Raw genomic sequence first — 13,743 nt, 5'->3', positions numbered from 1 at the left:
AGCTCTCTTCAGTCCCGCCGGCTCCTTTTGTTTACATCTCGGTTAAAGTCGCTCGGCTCTCTGCGGGCTGATCGATCATCGATCTGACGGCTTCAACTGGAGCGGAATCTCCCCGCAAATCAGGCTGGAGACGCGTCACATCCATCCATCCATCCATCCGCGGGACGCAGCTCCAGTCACACAGACACGTGGATTTACGAGATCAAAACACGAAGACTGCGGCTTTTGTTGTTGCTTTTCTGCGTTTTAACTCACTTTTTTTGTGAGTGAAAGTCTTGAGGATGCGATGGGATGCGAAGTCAGTAAAAACAGGAAGGTGAGTGAGTGATGCAGATGCGTTCGCGTTGGAGGTGGTTACGTATTTTTATGCAGAGTTCGTGCAGTGATTCTTGTGTAACTAGAAGTGAAACGTGTTTTCTTTACTCGGCAACAACAACAAAAAATAAAACAAATAAATCTAGGTCCAGTTTTTACTTTGCTCCACAAGTGGACATTGATGGAAGTCAAAAATAGATTATAGATTGGATAAGTGCTTACTGACCTTCATTCTGATCATTCCACGCGCGGTTTTGTCGCAGACGTGGCTCGACCCTTCATGGTTATGTGGAAAATAAAATGTAAATAGAATTGATGCTGTTCTTTAAAAGTATTTGCCCACTTACACTTTTTTTTCTTTTGCGCATATGAAAACAAAAAACAGCTTTGAAATAATTTATTAAAGGGAGAGGACTGACCAAATTCTCTCCTTCTATAAGAAAATATAGAGCGCATATTAAATACGTTCTACATTTTTTAAAACGTAATATTGCTTGAAAAAAATGTTACGTAACCTTTATGACCAAATGAAGTAGGCATGAAAATACCGAACAACATTGACAACTGTCGAATCTTAAGAAGAGCAGGCCAGAATGACCAAACAGTGCCGTGAAGAATCAGTAAATCATTTTTGAGTCAAAGCCATAACAGACAAGGATAATTAGATAATTAAGCCCAAATAGATGATTTTGTTTAATTTACAAATTCAATAAATAATCTCAGAAATTCGATCTGGACAAGTTTGTAGTTATGACATGGCAAATTAAGAATTCTGTTGGTGATATTCCACCACTGACGAAAGCGATGTGATTTTTGGTTTTCATCAGATAGAGGATCCACCAGCTCGACGTCGCTTCAGTCATGGCTTCCTATCAAACGTCCGGGTCTCCATCGCTCGCAGACTCGGACACTCTGCTGTATTTTCTCAGCCTGTGGGAGTGAACCGAGAGCCGCTTCCTCCAAGTGACGGGGAAGGAATGCTTGAGAAAGAGAAACCTCCTCCAGCCCTCATTTCGCTCTTCCTGCCAGAGTTTCCACAACTTAACATTCCATCAGAGGACTGTTTTCAGGTGGGGAGTTGGTATTTAAACCAAACTAGCTGGTGTGGGAAAGTGACCTCAACTGTTCTGCTTTCAGGTTCTCGATGTCATCGCTAAAGGCTCGCTTGGACCCGTCCTGAAAGTCAGGGATGTTCACCAGGAGAAGGTTTGGGCTGCTAAGGTTTGTTGAGATGTAACTCCAAAAGAGGAAAGTGTGTTTGAGACAAGTCAGAACGCTTTACAGGAAAAACAAAGGAGAAAGAAAATGACATTAAATTATGAAATACATTAGGATGGTAAAATTAGGTATCACAAAAAAAAACTTTAAAATACAACCTTAAAAGAATAGGTAAGAAATTATAAAAGAAATGTATATATATGAAAATGTGGTAGTCAAAAAATATTTTCAGTTATATATATTTTTTTTAAAAAGACAGTAGTTTCTGCACATCTCAGATGTCTGTGAAGGTGATTTCAAAGTTGAAGGGGTCAGAAAATAATGACTTTTGTCTTTTCTGCTCGAGGCTAAAGAAAATTCGGACTCATTTTTGGATAATTTGAACAAAATGAATCAATGGTTGTAATGTACTACGGCCATGTGGTGACACATGCATATATGTTCTTGTACTCAGAGCTTTGGGGGGCATCAGATAGATTATGAATGAAAGTGGGCCAAAAATGGAGCCTTGAGGAACCCCACAAGTGATTGTAGTTTTTATTTATTTATTTATTTATTTATTTATTTATTTATTTATTTATTTATTTTTAAGCAGTCCCACTGGGTCAGCTCTGAAAGGTGTTGGCACACAGCACCAGACAATCCCACCAGAGATTCAGTAAAACCAAGGCAGAAGTTTTTTATGCATTAATTTGAAATCAATACAATATAAAGCGCTAATTTCTCAAGTTATATTGCTTTTAATAATGGACATTTGTTGTCACATAGGTTCTACCAAAGTCAGAGATCTTAAAACAGGGAGTGCTGGAGCAAACGAAAGACGAAGTTAGAATTCAGGTAATTTTTGTCAATTTTTCAGAAAAGTAATGGCTCTCAAAAATTATACTAACCTTATTAATTGTTATAAATCAGAGATTTTTTTTAAGGTTTAAAGGAGGGATGTATTGTTTTGCATTTAATCATAACCTTATTAATTGTATAAAACAAAGCCAGTTTTAATACTACTTCCACATTTAGCTGTTAGTCTCATTTGTCCACTTCCTGTTTGTGTGTCTCTGCTTTGCAGAGGCAGCTCAGACATCCGTTTATGCACAGTGTGCAGGACTGCTGGCAGACACAGCACCACCTCTTCATCAGTGAGTCAAAGCTGTAAACATTCCTACTACATCCAAATCCCAGCCCTCCGTTTTAAGGAAGTGCTCTGAGATCCAGTAACAGCTAGAGTAACAAAATTAGACATTTGACAGAAAACAACAACAAAAATATCTAGAATGTGACCAAATGTGGAAAACATTCATGTCAGGTTCATGACTGTTTTTGACCTTTCACCTTCCTCACCAACATTAGGTGGGGAAAAAAAAGCTAATTTTCTGTGGTTTCCCTTGCAATTTTCTAATTTCACATATTAATTCAGCCGCCTGTGCTGACCTGATTGAACTCATCAGCGGGGACCTAATAAGTATCTGTGCTAATCTGTGTTATCCCCCTGCAGTGTTCGAATACTGCAGCGCTGGAGACTTGTACACGTACTGGTTACTGAAGGGCCAGTTTGACCAGGACCAGGTTCGACTCCTTGCTGCAGAGCTGGGCAGTGCCTTGGGTATCTATGCATATGTGTGTGTGTGTGTGTGTGTGGGCATGCATGCGTGCGTGTGTGTTCAACAATGTTCATCAGAACTCATTTTTATTCTTGTGTGAAGCTTACTGGATTCATTTCTCTTTTCCAGGTTTCCTACATGATCTGGGAATCGTCCATAGAGACGTAAAGGTACGATTTTACTTGTACAGTGTAGTTTATTGTTCTTGGGTATAATCTGAGTTATGTTCATCATTTTCTCCATTATTTTTCAGATGGAAAACATTTTGTTGAGTGATCAAGGTAAGACACGTCTCTTTTTATACATGTAGTCCACATGTAGCTGGATATCTGGGGAAACAAATACATTTTTATGCGTTTTTTGGCCCTTAATCCACATGAAAACTTTGTTTAATATCACCACAAATGCTTATTTAAGCACACAAATACAAATTGGAAAATGAAGATTTAGTGCTTCATGCATTAGAGTCTGTGACAAATAATCCAACATATCCACAAACTTGATTTGAAACGATTCCGTCGCCATTCTCGTGTTTTAAAAACTTTATATTATAATAAACTATTTTAAAGTAGTTCAGCCTACATATCTATCCATACAAATTAACCTCCTGGTGCCATGCTTAATTCCTAACAGGAAGTTGTGGTTGTTTTGAAGCAATCTGATTGGTTGACAGGTTTTAGCTTTGCACCACACTGCCCCCTATGGGTTTGGAATGTTTAAAACGACACTCAGGATGGATTTGTGCGGGTTTGTCTGGATGAAAACTTTTCTGAAACCGATCCCGTCTGCAATATTATCGTTTTAAAAATATTATGTGGTGGAGATATTCTCTTTTAAAAAGACCCAGCAACATGTGTACAATGCGTCAGACGAACCCTAAACATAAAGCAATGAGGAAATAGAAGGAAAACATTAGCAAAATGACCAGAGATGCTCAGATCAAAAACTCATTGTCAATCAGTCACTAAACTGGATAGAAAAATCAAAGGTTACTGCAGATATTGGCCAAAAGTTGCTGTGTTTTGTCTTGATTCAGGTCACCTCCGTCTGTCTGATTTTGGCCTGTCGCGCCAACTGAATCGAAGTGGACGAGCGTTCACCGTATGCGGAACCATTCAGTATATGGGTGAGCTCTCCTACGCTTCTTAAGAGAACGTTCCTGCTGTTTTCCAACTCTTTTTAGTACATGTTGGCTTTCCTTTTGACTCTGTGACCGAGTGAAAGCCCCCGTCTTCATCATCAGTTTCTTTGCCGCTCTGGATTCAATTTGACCCGGTTAGAAAACCGAAACATTTGTGACGTTTTGCCTTTGGGATTTATTAGAACTTCTTTCTGTCCTTTGAGTCATGCTCATTTTGTTTTTTTCAAACAGCGCCTGAGGTTTTGAGTGGGGGTCCGTACAGCCACGCTGCAGACTGGTGGTCTCTTGGGGTTTTGTTATTCTCGCTGGTTACAGGAGAGGTAACTTTCTTTTGATTCACTCATAACAAACGGGGCATTTTATTGTTTTTGTTTTGCCTGTTTTTGTTTTCTCCTTTTGCAGTTTCCACTCGCAGCGGAGTCGAACCACATCAATATGTTGAAGAAGGTCAGAGACTGCTCTTATGTTCCACCAAAGACCCTCAGCTCTGACCTCATCCTACTGCTCAGTGAGGTCAGTCGGCTTCAAAAACATCCTACATTCACCTCTGGGCCAGAAAATCTCACACCTAAGTCTCTTTCTTTTCCTTTCCTCTCCTTGCCGCTTCAGCTTTTGTGCAAGAGTCCAGCGAGCCGCCTCCGTGACCTGCAGCGCTTCAAGACGCAGGCCTTCTTCAGGGGCGCCTCGTTCGACTCGTACATCCTCCAGAAAACACCGGTAAAATTCCTCCTGGAGCTCAGAAGCCATCCTGACTGGGCAGCCGTGTCGAGGAGAGGCTCTGTGGCGGACTGGTTTGAGAACTTTGACTTTAATAACACCTTGAGCGCTCCTTTAACTCTCACTGAACTGTCTCCTGCTTCGCCGGGCGAGGACGTGGCGTTGACTGCAGAGCAGGACTAGAAACCATGACGACACAATTCACTACGCGTATGACGAACATCCTCATTTTTTAACATGTTTTGCCTGTCAGTCTTTTTTCTTTAAAACTACATATTTACAGATATGTTGCAAATTTTTTGCATTTTGTACCTTTGTGTTTCTGGATGCGTTTGTATTAAACTTTATATGCTTGAAGCTGTTTTAAGCATTTTATTAAAAGGCTAGAAGAGGCTTTTGTAACTTACAGAATATTTTGTAAAAACAAGTTTTTTGATCTTTCTATCATGTTACAATGTTATTCCCTCATTCAAAACATACCTGGAGTATTCCTTGATTTTTTTATGCATGTTTGAGAAATCCTTAGGTTACAGAAATTGTTTTCATTAAGCCACATTAGAGGGTTTTCAAGCTTAAATGGCCTGTTTAAGGTAAACCCATAGCATAGATTTCAATCCAGACTTTGACTAGGTCACTCCAGAATATTTACTTATATTTGTTTTGCTATTATGAGATGTAGTTGCTGGTGGGCTTTGAATCATTGCCATCATAGAACAGAATTCATGGTTCTGGTTCTATCCAACTTCTGAAGAACTAAAGTATTCTAATACCATCATACTACCACCACCATGTTTGACAGTAGGTATTATGGGTATTTTTTTTTCTTTTCTTGAAATGCTGTCTTTGCTTTAGATGTAACAAAACATTCGGCTTTGAAAAAGTTAGAATATTTTCCCCACATCCTTGGGCGCCGTGGGTTCACTTGACGTTTGGTGGCCAACTTTCAGCCTCCACATGACCTACTTAAAGGATCCCTCCAAAACCCATTTAGGACATCCATAATAGGATGGAAAATGGAGCACCAGATAAAGTATCATCATTAAACGTCTTTAATTAGTTAATGCAGGAAAAAAAACCCTAAGGTTCCCACGGGAGATAACCGAGTATAATTGCTGAACTTCGCAGAGCCGTGCCTCTATTTCAGAACCGCTGAATGGGAGAGCGTCGGCTCCTCCGTGACACTGAATTCCCTCTCAGGCCTTTGTCTTAGACAGGTCCGCCAAGTCTGTGTTGTGGCTGTGCGGGTGGCACGCAGTCCAGTGACCCACATCTGCCTTCGACGGCACACTGACCCAAAATAGAGGAGAGAGGAGTCCCCCGGAAAAGACGGATGAGTCGACTCACCTGAGGGTTGGTAAATAGCGCCGTTACGTAACTGAGCACGCGACGGAAGCAGGTTTATTAACTAAGGAAGTAAACGGTTTGGGCTCATGGACAGGGGGTGGAACATTTAAGCAAAATCACTGATCACACAATTACCGTTATTATCTTCCTGTAGCAGTATGCGTCACTTTTCAAGTTTAACTTTCCAATCCAGGAACGTCTAATTACTAACCTCCGACTTTCTGTTTCCCTGGAGTATAACTGTGACACAGCAGGGGCCAATTTCAGTTAACCCCTGACTGTTAAGCTGAAGAGAGATGCCAGGAAAAAATATGTTAGGTCTTATGATTATACATTTAAATGTGTGCTACACTATGCTGGAATTTTATCTAAAATTTGGTTAGGTGAAACTATGACTGAAGTTTATGTACAACAATAGAGATACACCAATCTGATATTAATATCTGTATCTTTAAAGCCTTGTTAACACAGGAGTGACCAAAACCTGGAATTAACCATTACTATACGATCTCCTACTGAACAACTCTAAGGCTCATAATCAAAGTGAGAGGACATATAGCCCTGATAATTTGGTACTCACACAAACCCTCTGAGATTCTGAGGGTGTGAGTACCAAATTATCAGGAGACCAGAAACTTTCCTTTGGGCATTTTTTTTTTTTTACTAATTAAGATAAAAATAAAACCTCTCAGGGGAGAGGTTAAATAAAGCTGCAACAGGGGCAGAGATTATGGATATATGATGTAGGTTTTGTAATGTAGCCTGAGTCCTAATGGCTGCTGTAGGTATAAGTATGTAGTGATAGGAACTGGTATTTGGGGAGAAAAAGAAGGATTCCTCTCACTAAAAGCTGCTTGTGATTTTCAGATTTAGGTTTGTTTCTGCAATTTTCTTTAAGAGATGTAGGAATTGTTTCACTTGTGTAAAAAGAAGTCGGAAATGGATTTGAAAATGTTGGAAAATTGTACTAACTAGACTAATGATTCATCAAAATTTCTAACTTATGTAGGGCAGAGGTGGGAGTGTAAGCTCCGCCCAGGGGTGTATTCTTGTAAGGTGTGACACACTTTGAATTGGATACAAACCGGAGCTGACAGAGAGACACTATCACTGCTCATCACCTCATCAGAGGAGGTAAGATGCTTTATCTCTCCTACCTTTTGATAGCATGATATTTGGCTTACTGTGTTTGCAGTCTGGTAATAGATTTTACCTAAACTGTTTTTTGTGCATGGAGAACATTTTTTAAACCTTCATTCCAGCTTTTATTAGCATCAGAAATATTTATTTGAGCATTCTACATGAACGTTCATTAATTTTATGCATCTTTTCCGTCAAGTTTAAAATATGAATGATCACTAAGTTTAAAAAAAAAATAAAAAAAATTAAATGATACAAAATATTTGTTTTGTTTTTTACTTTGAAACACAAACATGAAAAAAATATTTTGTATAGTTTAATTTTCCTTTTTTATTTTTATTTTAGACGTATTTTAGAATTATTGACGTCTTACTGAAAAGTTACATGCAAGTCAAGTCAGTTTTTGTCTTATTTCAAATGTACTAAGATATTTTTGTACCGTTTAATTTTCCTTGATTTTTGTTATTTTTATTTCAGACTTAGTGACCATTCATATTTTAAATTGGATGGAAAAGACGCATAAAATTAATGAACGTACATGTAAATGTCCAAATAAATATTTTTGATGCTAATAAAAGCTAGAACAATATTTTTAGTCTAGTTACGAGTAAGATTTTTATGTTTTTTGCAGTGATAAACATAAAACATTAGATAGAATCAGGAGCGCAAATATGTACTGTCTGATGTGTATGGAGAGACATTATAGATGCCCCTTCTCCCAGCCTGTCTTATTTATCTACACATTCACAAACAGTTGCTAAATGCTGAAAATGCTGGAATTTTTTTTTTCCACCATTATTTTTGCACCGCCTTTAGCAGCGCCCACTTTTTGCACCTCTGGATAGAATTAAATTTCTACATAGGAAAGGCTCCAGCTAAGAATAGATTTTTTTTTTCCTTCTTGTAAATATACAACTGTCTTTGCTTTGCCCAATGCCATGGCAACCACCTTTCTCCTGCCGCCAGCAAGCGGATCATCAGAAGGTCAACTCTTCCACCAGTCCCAGGATGACGCACCAGTTCCCAGCTCTCTCCGAGGCCCAGAAGAGGGAGCTCCATGAGACGGCTCTACGCATAGTTTCTCCAGGGAAGGGCATCCTGGCTGCAGATGAGTCTGTGGGTCTGTAGAACTCTGGCTTCCCTCTTACCTCTGATTCCTGGTTAAAACCACCATGTCCAAACTCCAAAGGGATGATGCTGATGGATAAATCTAAACGTTTTGTCTGCAGGCAGCATGGCCAAGCGGCTGGCCCAGGTTGGGGTGGAGAACACAGAGGAAAACCGCAGGCAGTTCCGTCAGATCCTCTTCAGTGCGGATGATCGCATCAACAGCTGCATTGGAGGAGTCATCTTCTTCCATGAGACCCTCTACCAGCACTCTGATAATGGCGTTCCCTTTGTGAAAATGATCAGGGACAGGGGGATCCTGGTTGGGGTCAAGGTGTGTCCGCTTTCCAGTTGAACGCGCAGCTCGATGCAGGTCAGAACTAATCCAAAGTTTCTTGTCTCGATAGGTTGACAAAGGTGTCGTTCCTCTGGCGGGAACATGCGGGGAAACCACCACGCAAGGTCAGACCAGCTCATCTTTATGGATCGGCTCTATTTTTTTATTTTTTTTTTTAGGATTTGCAGCTCAGCTTTAAACCTTTCTCTGCAGGTCTGGATGGTTTGGCGGAGCGCTGTGCGCAGTATAAAAAGGATGGAGCTGTGTTTGCAAAGTGGCGTTGCGTGCTCAAAATCAGTGACTCCAATCCATCAAAACTGGCAATCACAGAAAATGCAAATGTTCTTGCGCGCTGCTCGAGCATCTGCCAGCAGGTTAGAGGGATTGGTAGTATGCACGTCATTTATGGGCTGATACACCTGTGTAGATTGATTGAGAATCTTTGATGTTTTGGGTAGAATGGCATTGTGCCCGTCATTGAGCCAGAGATTTTACCTGATGGTGATCACGACCTGAAACGGTGCCAGTACGTCACAGAGAAGGTGAGGTTTTTGTATTTTTAATGCCAGGAAGTCCGGGGACACTTAAAAAGACTTAAATGTATGTATCCAAAATTAAAGTTTGAAATTAACTTAAAAAAATGGCAAGTTGGTCTTAAACACATCATATATACAGTAGGTCTTAAATTTTGTTGTGGCAGGACCACATAATCTGGTACATTCTATAGAGAATATATATTTATAACAAAAATATTGTTCTTTTATATATGCCAAAACGTGAATGGAGAAAACCCTCCTGTGGTCTTAGTGCAATGCTTAGGAGGAGCGTGGCAAATGTCACAGTCTGACAATGGAAAGAGGCAGCGTGTCAGACCATCAGCTCCCGAAACCACACAAAAAAAACTCATAAAGTGCATGCCATGGTGTTCATTGTGACCCGACAGACCACACACAAGGTCAAAAGCTTTTTTCCTCAGACAGCTGAAGCGTTAAAAGAGCCCCAGGAATGCTGGGAAAAAAAAGAACTTGGACTTGGAATTATTTAAGACTTTAGCAAAAAAAAAAAACAAAAAAAAAAACATTCAGGTCAAACCTTTTGTGTGCTGCAGGTCCTGGCTGCAGTGTACAAAGCCATGTCAGACCACCATGTCTATCTGGAAGGCTCTCTGCTCAAACCCAACATGGTCACTCCTGGACACAGCTGCCCCACCAAGTACAGCCCAGAGGAGGTGGCAATGGCATCTGTCACCGCCATGCGCCGCACCGTTCCCCCGGCCGTACCGGGTCAGTCACACCACACCCACTGCCGACCAGAAACACTCAGACTCTTTTGAAAACACGCCATTGTACCCCTGGTTTTATGTAAAATCCCCGTTTGCAAAGAACTGTATTTACCTAACAGAAAGACACCAAACGCTGATGGTTTACTCCCTGCAGGGATTTGCTTCCTGTCTGGAGGTCAGAGTGAAGAAGAGGCCTCTGTCCACCTGAACGCCATCAACAACTGCCCTCTGGCCAAGCCCTGGGTCCTGACGTTCTCGTTCGGCCGGGCCCTGCAGGCGTCGGCCCTTAGAGCCTGGAGAGGACACAAGGAGAACGAAAAAACAGCCACGGAGCAGTTTGTTAAGCGAGCAGAGGTACTTTTTCCTGATATGTACTGCACATAAAAACAACTATGATGCCAGGTTTAAGTTGCTGCCTTTTTTTGTGTCGAGTTTATTTATTTTATTCCTCTCAGGTGAACAGTTTGGCATGTCAGGGGAAATACAGCGGCGGTGATAACTACGGCGAAGCCGGCCATCGCATCTTCGGCTCCTGCCATGCTTACTGAACAAAGACATAATTTTTAAGCTTTATGTTTTATTTATTATGCTATATCCCCAGTCAATAGTACAGTAGAGACTTAGACTAGATGAAATAGGCGATGTGTGAATATGTTGAATGAAAACAGCTGACTGTTTTATTGGGATGTTTAATGAAGACAATCAGGAATGTAATCAGGACTTCTCATGTCTGAAGGAAATGTCTACTTCCTCTGCATAATGTGTGTGTAAAGTAATGCAGTGCTCAAACAGTCAATTCTTTAATCCTATGAGAATATTGACCTGATAGCACGGACTACAGTTTACATCAAATGGTGTCAGTTGCTAATTATGTGATCAAACGGATGAATCTCTTCATCCCCTTGTCTGAAAATCTCTATTGCTTCTCTGAGTTGAATGAACCTGCTTTGCTTAGCGTTTAGCACTGGTTGTTCAGAGGTAAAAACAATAACGCCTGGCATTAGCTTTGAGCTAACGAGCCCCTGCGCTCCCTGCTGACCTCTGAATGCATCAGGCTCTCAGTCATAGGAATATGACTCTGTACAATAAACATCAAATGCAATAAAAATGCTTGTCGGTTGAAGTCTGATTTGTTTATGGAATGGCACGTTTTTTGTTGTGAAAGAATAACTCGGTATAATAAGAACGTATTAAACAGGATAGTATGAGATTTAAATAAATTACATTTGTGACATAAATTACATTTGTGAACAGGGGCAGTACTAACCTGTTTGGTGCCCTGAGCAAACAACACACTCAGTCCCCCCCTGCAGGATTTGGGGGTGTCTAACTTAAGGAGAGAAGCAATTAAGGCAGTGAGATAATTTACCACAGTGTCATCAGAGTAAGGTAATACTGGTTATAACAGCATTAGTAATATATATTGGCCCAAATGTTCAGATAGGTGCATCCCTATTTTATCAGCAATAAAATCAATAAAAATAGGCCAATGCAACAGCAGACTAACACCACTTTCCCAACTTAATATGAAGTGATTAGTGGGCACTTATTCTGACATAGTAAGCAGCTAATGATTAACAAAGAAATGGGCCTACATATACTTCCAGTTTGTGAAATATTCAGAATAGGAATCCAAGCAACACTTCTTCTTGTAAATGTCTATTTAACATAGTCTACATGACATCACAAGATCACTGTCATTGGTATGTAAAGCAATTACTAATTTAAAACTAAACTACAATATACTATATATAAATAAATTCAAGTATATACTTATACTTTTACTTATTATATAGACTTAGTTTGATCATAAAGTTTCTCATTTAACATTTTGAAAAAAAAAATATTTTTAGTATATTTATAAATAATGCCGTTTTAATTACCTGTTTTGACTATACACTAAAATACAATTTCTGCAAAATATATTTTAATTCCGATTAAACAGTGAAGAATCCTGGCTAAATTCCTACTGGTACGGAGGAGTTTTCAGTTTGTGACAATCTTTCTTGCTGCCTGTTTGCATAACTGATCATTTGGGAGTGAGCGCCCTCTTGTGTTGAACAGGTGGAACCACAGCACTTCAGATGTGAAGTGGATTATGTGTAAATAGAGAATCTTTAAAACACAGTTAAACATTCATGATATCTTTATCCTATGTGTAAAAACACAGGAAAACAACATTTGTTAAAAGTAAAGTCACTTTTGTTAAAAGTAAAACCACCTTACTGCATCTTCTCAAGTTTGTGGAATCAGAGTTTATTGAGTTGTAAGCAGAAATGAGTTGAAAGCAACTCGAAAAGCTCAGAAAACATCAAGTTATATAAGCCATATGTTATATACTGCTAAACAGACCAGACACCTGTGGTTGTCATGTTTGAATTTAATTTAAAGAGTAAGTAGTTGTTGCATATTAAAACATGACACTACGCATTTTTGTAAAATAAATAAATTGGTACTAAATTGTCTGGACATACTAAAGAAAGAAAACATAAAAGGTTTTCAACTTTTCTCTCCAGCTTACTTGTAAAAGTTAAGATGTGTTTTTGGAAAAACACCTGAAATAAATATAATCAGACCAAAAAAAAAAAAAAGAAGCTTGAATTTACTATCTACTGAACAAATGAGGCAGAAAGGACAATCCTGTCTGATCCCTTTCAGCTTCACCCTTTGTTATCTTCTGAGATGGGTTACTATAATTACTATAGAAATCAAATGTTGTAAAACAAGTTGTATTAAATTAAGGACGTAAAAATTATGATAACATAAAAGTAAGGTCAGTAATGATGTGGTGGTTGAAGAACTACCTAACTAGCTAATTTGGGGACTTCGTATTGAACGTGGTCTGTAGGTAAGACTATATTGTTTTTCACTATTTTGTGTTAATTGTTGAATTACACTTAGTAGCTTTAATTTGTTTTGCCTTAAACAACAATAATAAAAAACATATTTAAAATATATTATTATCAATGTCAAATGCTTTCTGCAAATCTATAACATTTCCTAACACTTTCTTCTTGTCTAAACAATTTGTGATTTCTTTGGTTAACTCCATCAATGCAATTGCTGTTGACCTGTTTGCCCTAAAGCCTTATTGACTATCTATTAACAGATTCTGCTGGCCTATAAATGAAGGTCAACAACAGTATTTAATAGTTTTTTTCTAAACCCATATTATCCAAGTGTAGTATGGGTTACAGTAACATTTAGGTTCCCTTTGGGAGAAGGAAAGTATTTTTGAATTAAATTGAATGTCAAAATGCCCACAATTTTTTCTATAGTTACAGTATTTTAAAGTTTTTGAAAATCTTTCATCATTTTTCTGCTACATCACATAAAATCTGGGAAATAAAATACATCACAGTCTGCGGTAATAGTATGAAAACCTGTGAAAAAATTCAGAGAGTAAGAATGCTTGTGAGAGGTGCTGTAAGTACTGTAGAATCATCCAAGACTTCATATTTCATAAATTAGATAAATTTTTTATGACCTTTTTTATGCATTGCACACAATAAGCCAGTGACGAATTAATTATCTTTATAATTAA

The 13,743-nt window shown here is 38.9% G+C and overlaps 2 protein-coding genes across 3 annotated transcripts; both read left to right on the top strand.

Annotated features, from left to right (window-relative positions):
• Positions 1-93: 93 nt before the first annotated feature.
• LOC106947529 (putative serine/threonine-protein kinase F31E3.2) lies at positions 94-5,346 on the top strand. 2 transcript variants are annotated; one of them, XM_015032596.1, is made up of 12 exons: positions 94-316; positions 1,143-1,385; positions 1,453-1,536; positions 2,302-2,370; positions 2,600-2,669; positions 3,026-3,133; positions 3,261-3,301; positions 3,385-3,412; positions 4,168-4,257; positions 4,504-4,592; positions 4,675-4,785; positions 4,882-5,346. In XM_015032596.1, exons 1-12 carry the CDS (start codon positions 287-289, stop codon positions 5,170-5,172), a joined length of 1,254 nt encoding a protein of 417 aa, XP_014888082.1. In that variant the 5' UTR covers positions 94-286; the 3' UTR covers positions 5,173-5,346. The 2 variants fall into 2 exon arrangements, with proteins under 2 accessions (XP_014888082.1, XP_014888083.1); XM_015032597.1 differs by lacking the exon at positions 2,302-2,370.
• Positions 5,347-7,359: 2,013 nt separating this feature from the next.
• LOC106947530 (fructose-bisphosphate aldolase C-like) lies at positions 7,360-11,322 on the top strand. Its single transcript, XM_015032598.1, has 9 exons — positions 7,360-7,467; positions 8,440-8,593; positions 8,703-8,914; positions 8,988-9,042; positions 9,131-9,291; positions 9,376-9,459; positions 10,026-10,200; positions 10,354-10,553; positions 10,655-11,322. Exons 2-9 carry the CDS (start codon positions 8,482-8,484, stop codon positions 10,745-10,747), a joined length of 1,092 nt encoding a protein of 363 aa, XP_014888084.1. The 5' UTR covers positions 7,360-7,467; positions 8,440-8,481; the 3' UTR covers positions 10,748-11,322.
• Positions 11,323-13,743: the final 2,421 nt, after the last annotated feature.

This window comes from Poecilia latipinna, unplaced genomic scaffold (genome assembly GCF_001443285.1).
Source record: "Poecilia latipinna isolate Pla-1442-1.1 unplaced genomic scaffold, P_latipinna-1.0 Scaffold246, whole genome shotgun sequence".
Lineage (NCBI taxonomy): Eukaryota > Metazoa > Chordata > Actinopteri > Cyprinodontiformes > Poeciliidae > Poecilia > Poecilia latipinna.
This window is presented reverse-complemented; position numbering and strand designations above follow the sequence as displayed.

What these genes read in the sequence shown, in the direction of transcription:
- LOC106947529 (XM_015032596.1), top strand. Translation starts at nt 287, where the DNA reads ATGGGATGCGAAGTCAGTAAAAACAGGAAG. An exon ending in AGAAGGTTTGGGCTGCTAAG is followed by an intron (nt 1,537 to 2,301) that starts GTTTGTTGAGAT and finishes GTTGTCACATAG; the next exon opens with GTTCTACCAAAGTCAGAGAT. An exon ending in TCTCGCTGGTTACAGGAGAG is followed by an intron (nt 4,593 to 4,674) that starts GTAACTTTCTTT and finishes CTCCTTTTGCAG; the next exon opens with TTTCCACTCGCAGCGGAGTC.
- LOC106947530 (XM_015032598.1), top strand. Translation starts at nt 8,482, where the DNA reads ATGACGCACCAGTTCCCAGCTCTCTCCGAGGCCCAGAAGAGGGAGCTC. An exon ending in GCCAGTACGTCACAGAGAAG is followed by an intron (nt 9,460 to 10,025) that starts GTGAGGTTTTTG and finishes TGTGTGCTGCAG; the next exon opens with GTCCTGGCTGCAGTGTACAA. An exon ending in CGTTCCCCCGGCCGTACCGG is followed by an intron (nt 10,201 to 10,353) that starts GTCAGTCACACC and finishes TACTCCCTGCAG; the next exon opens with GGATTTGCTTCCTGTCTGGA.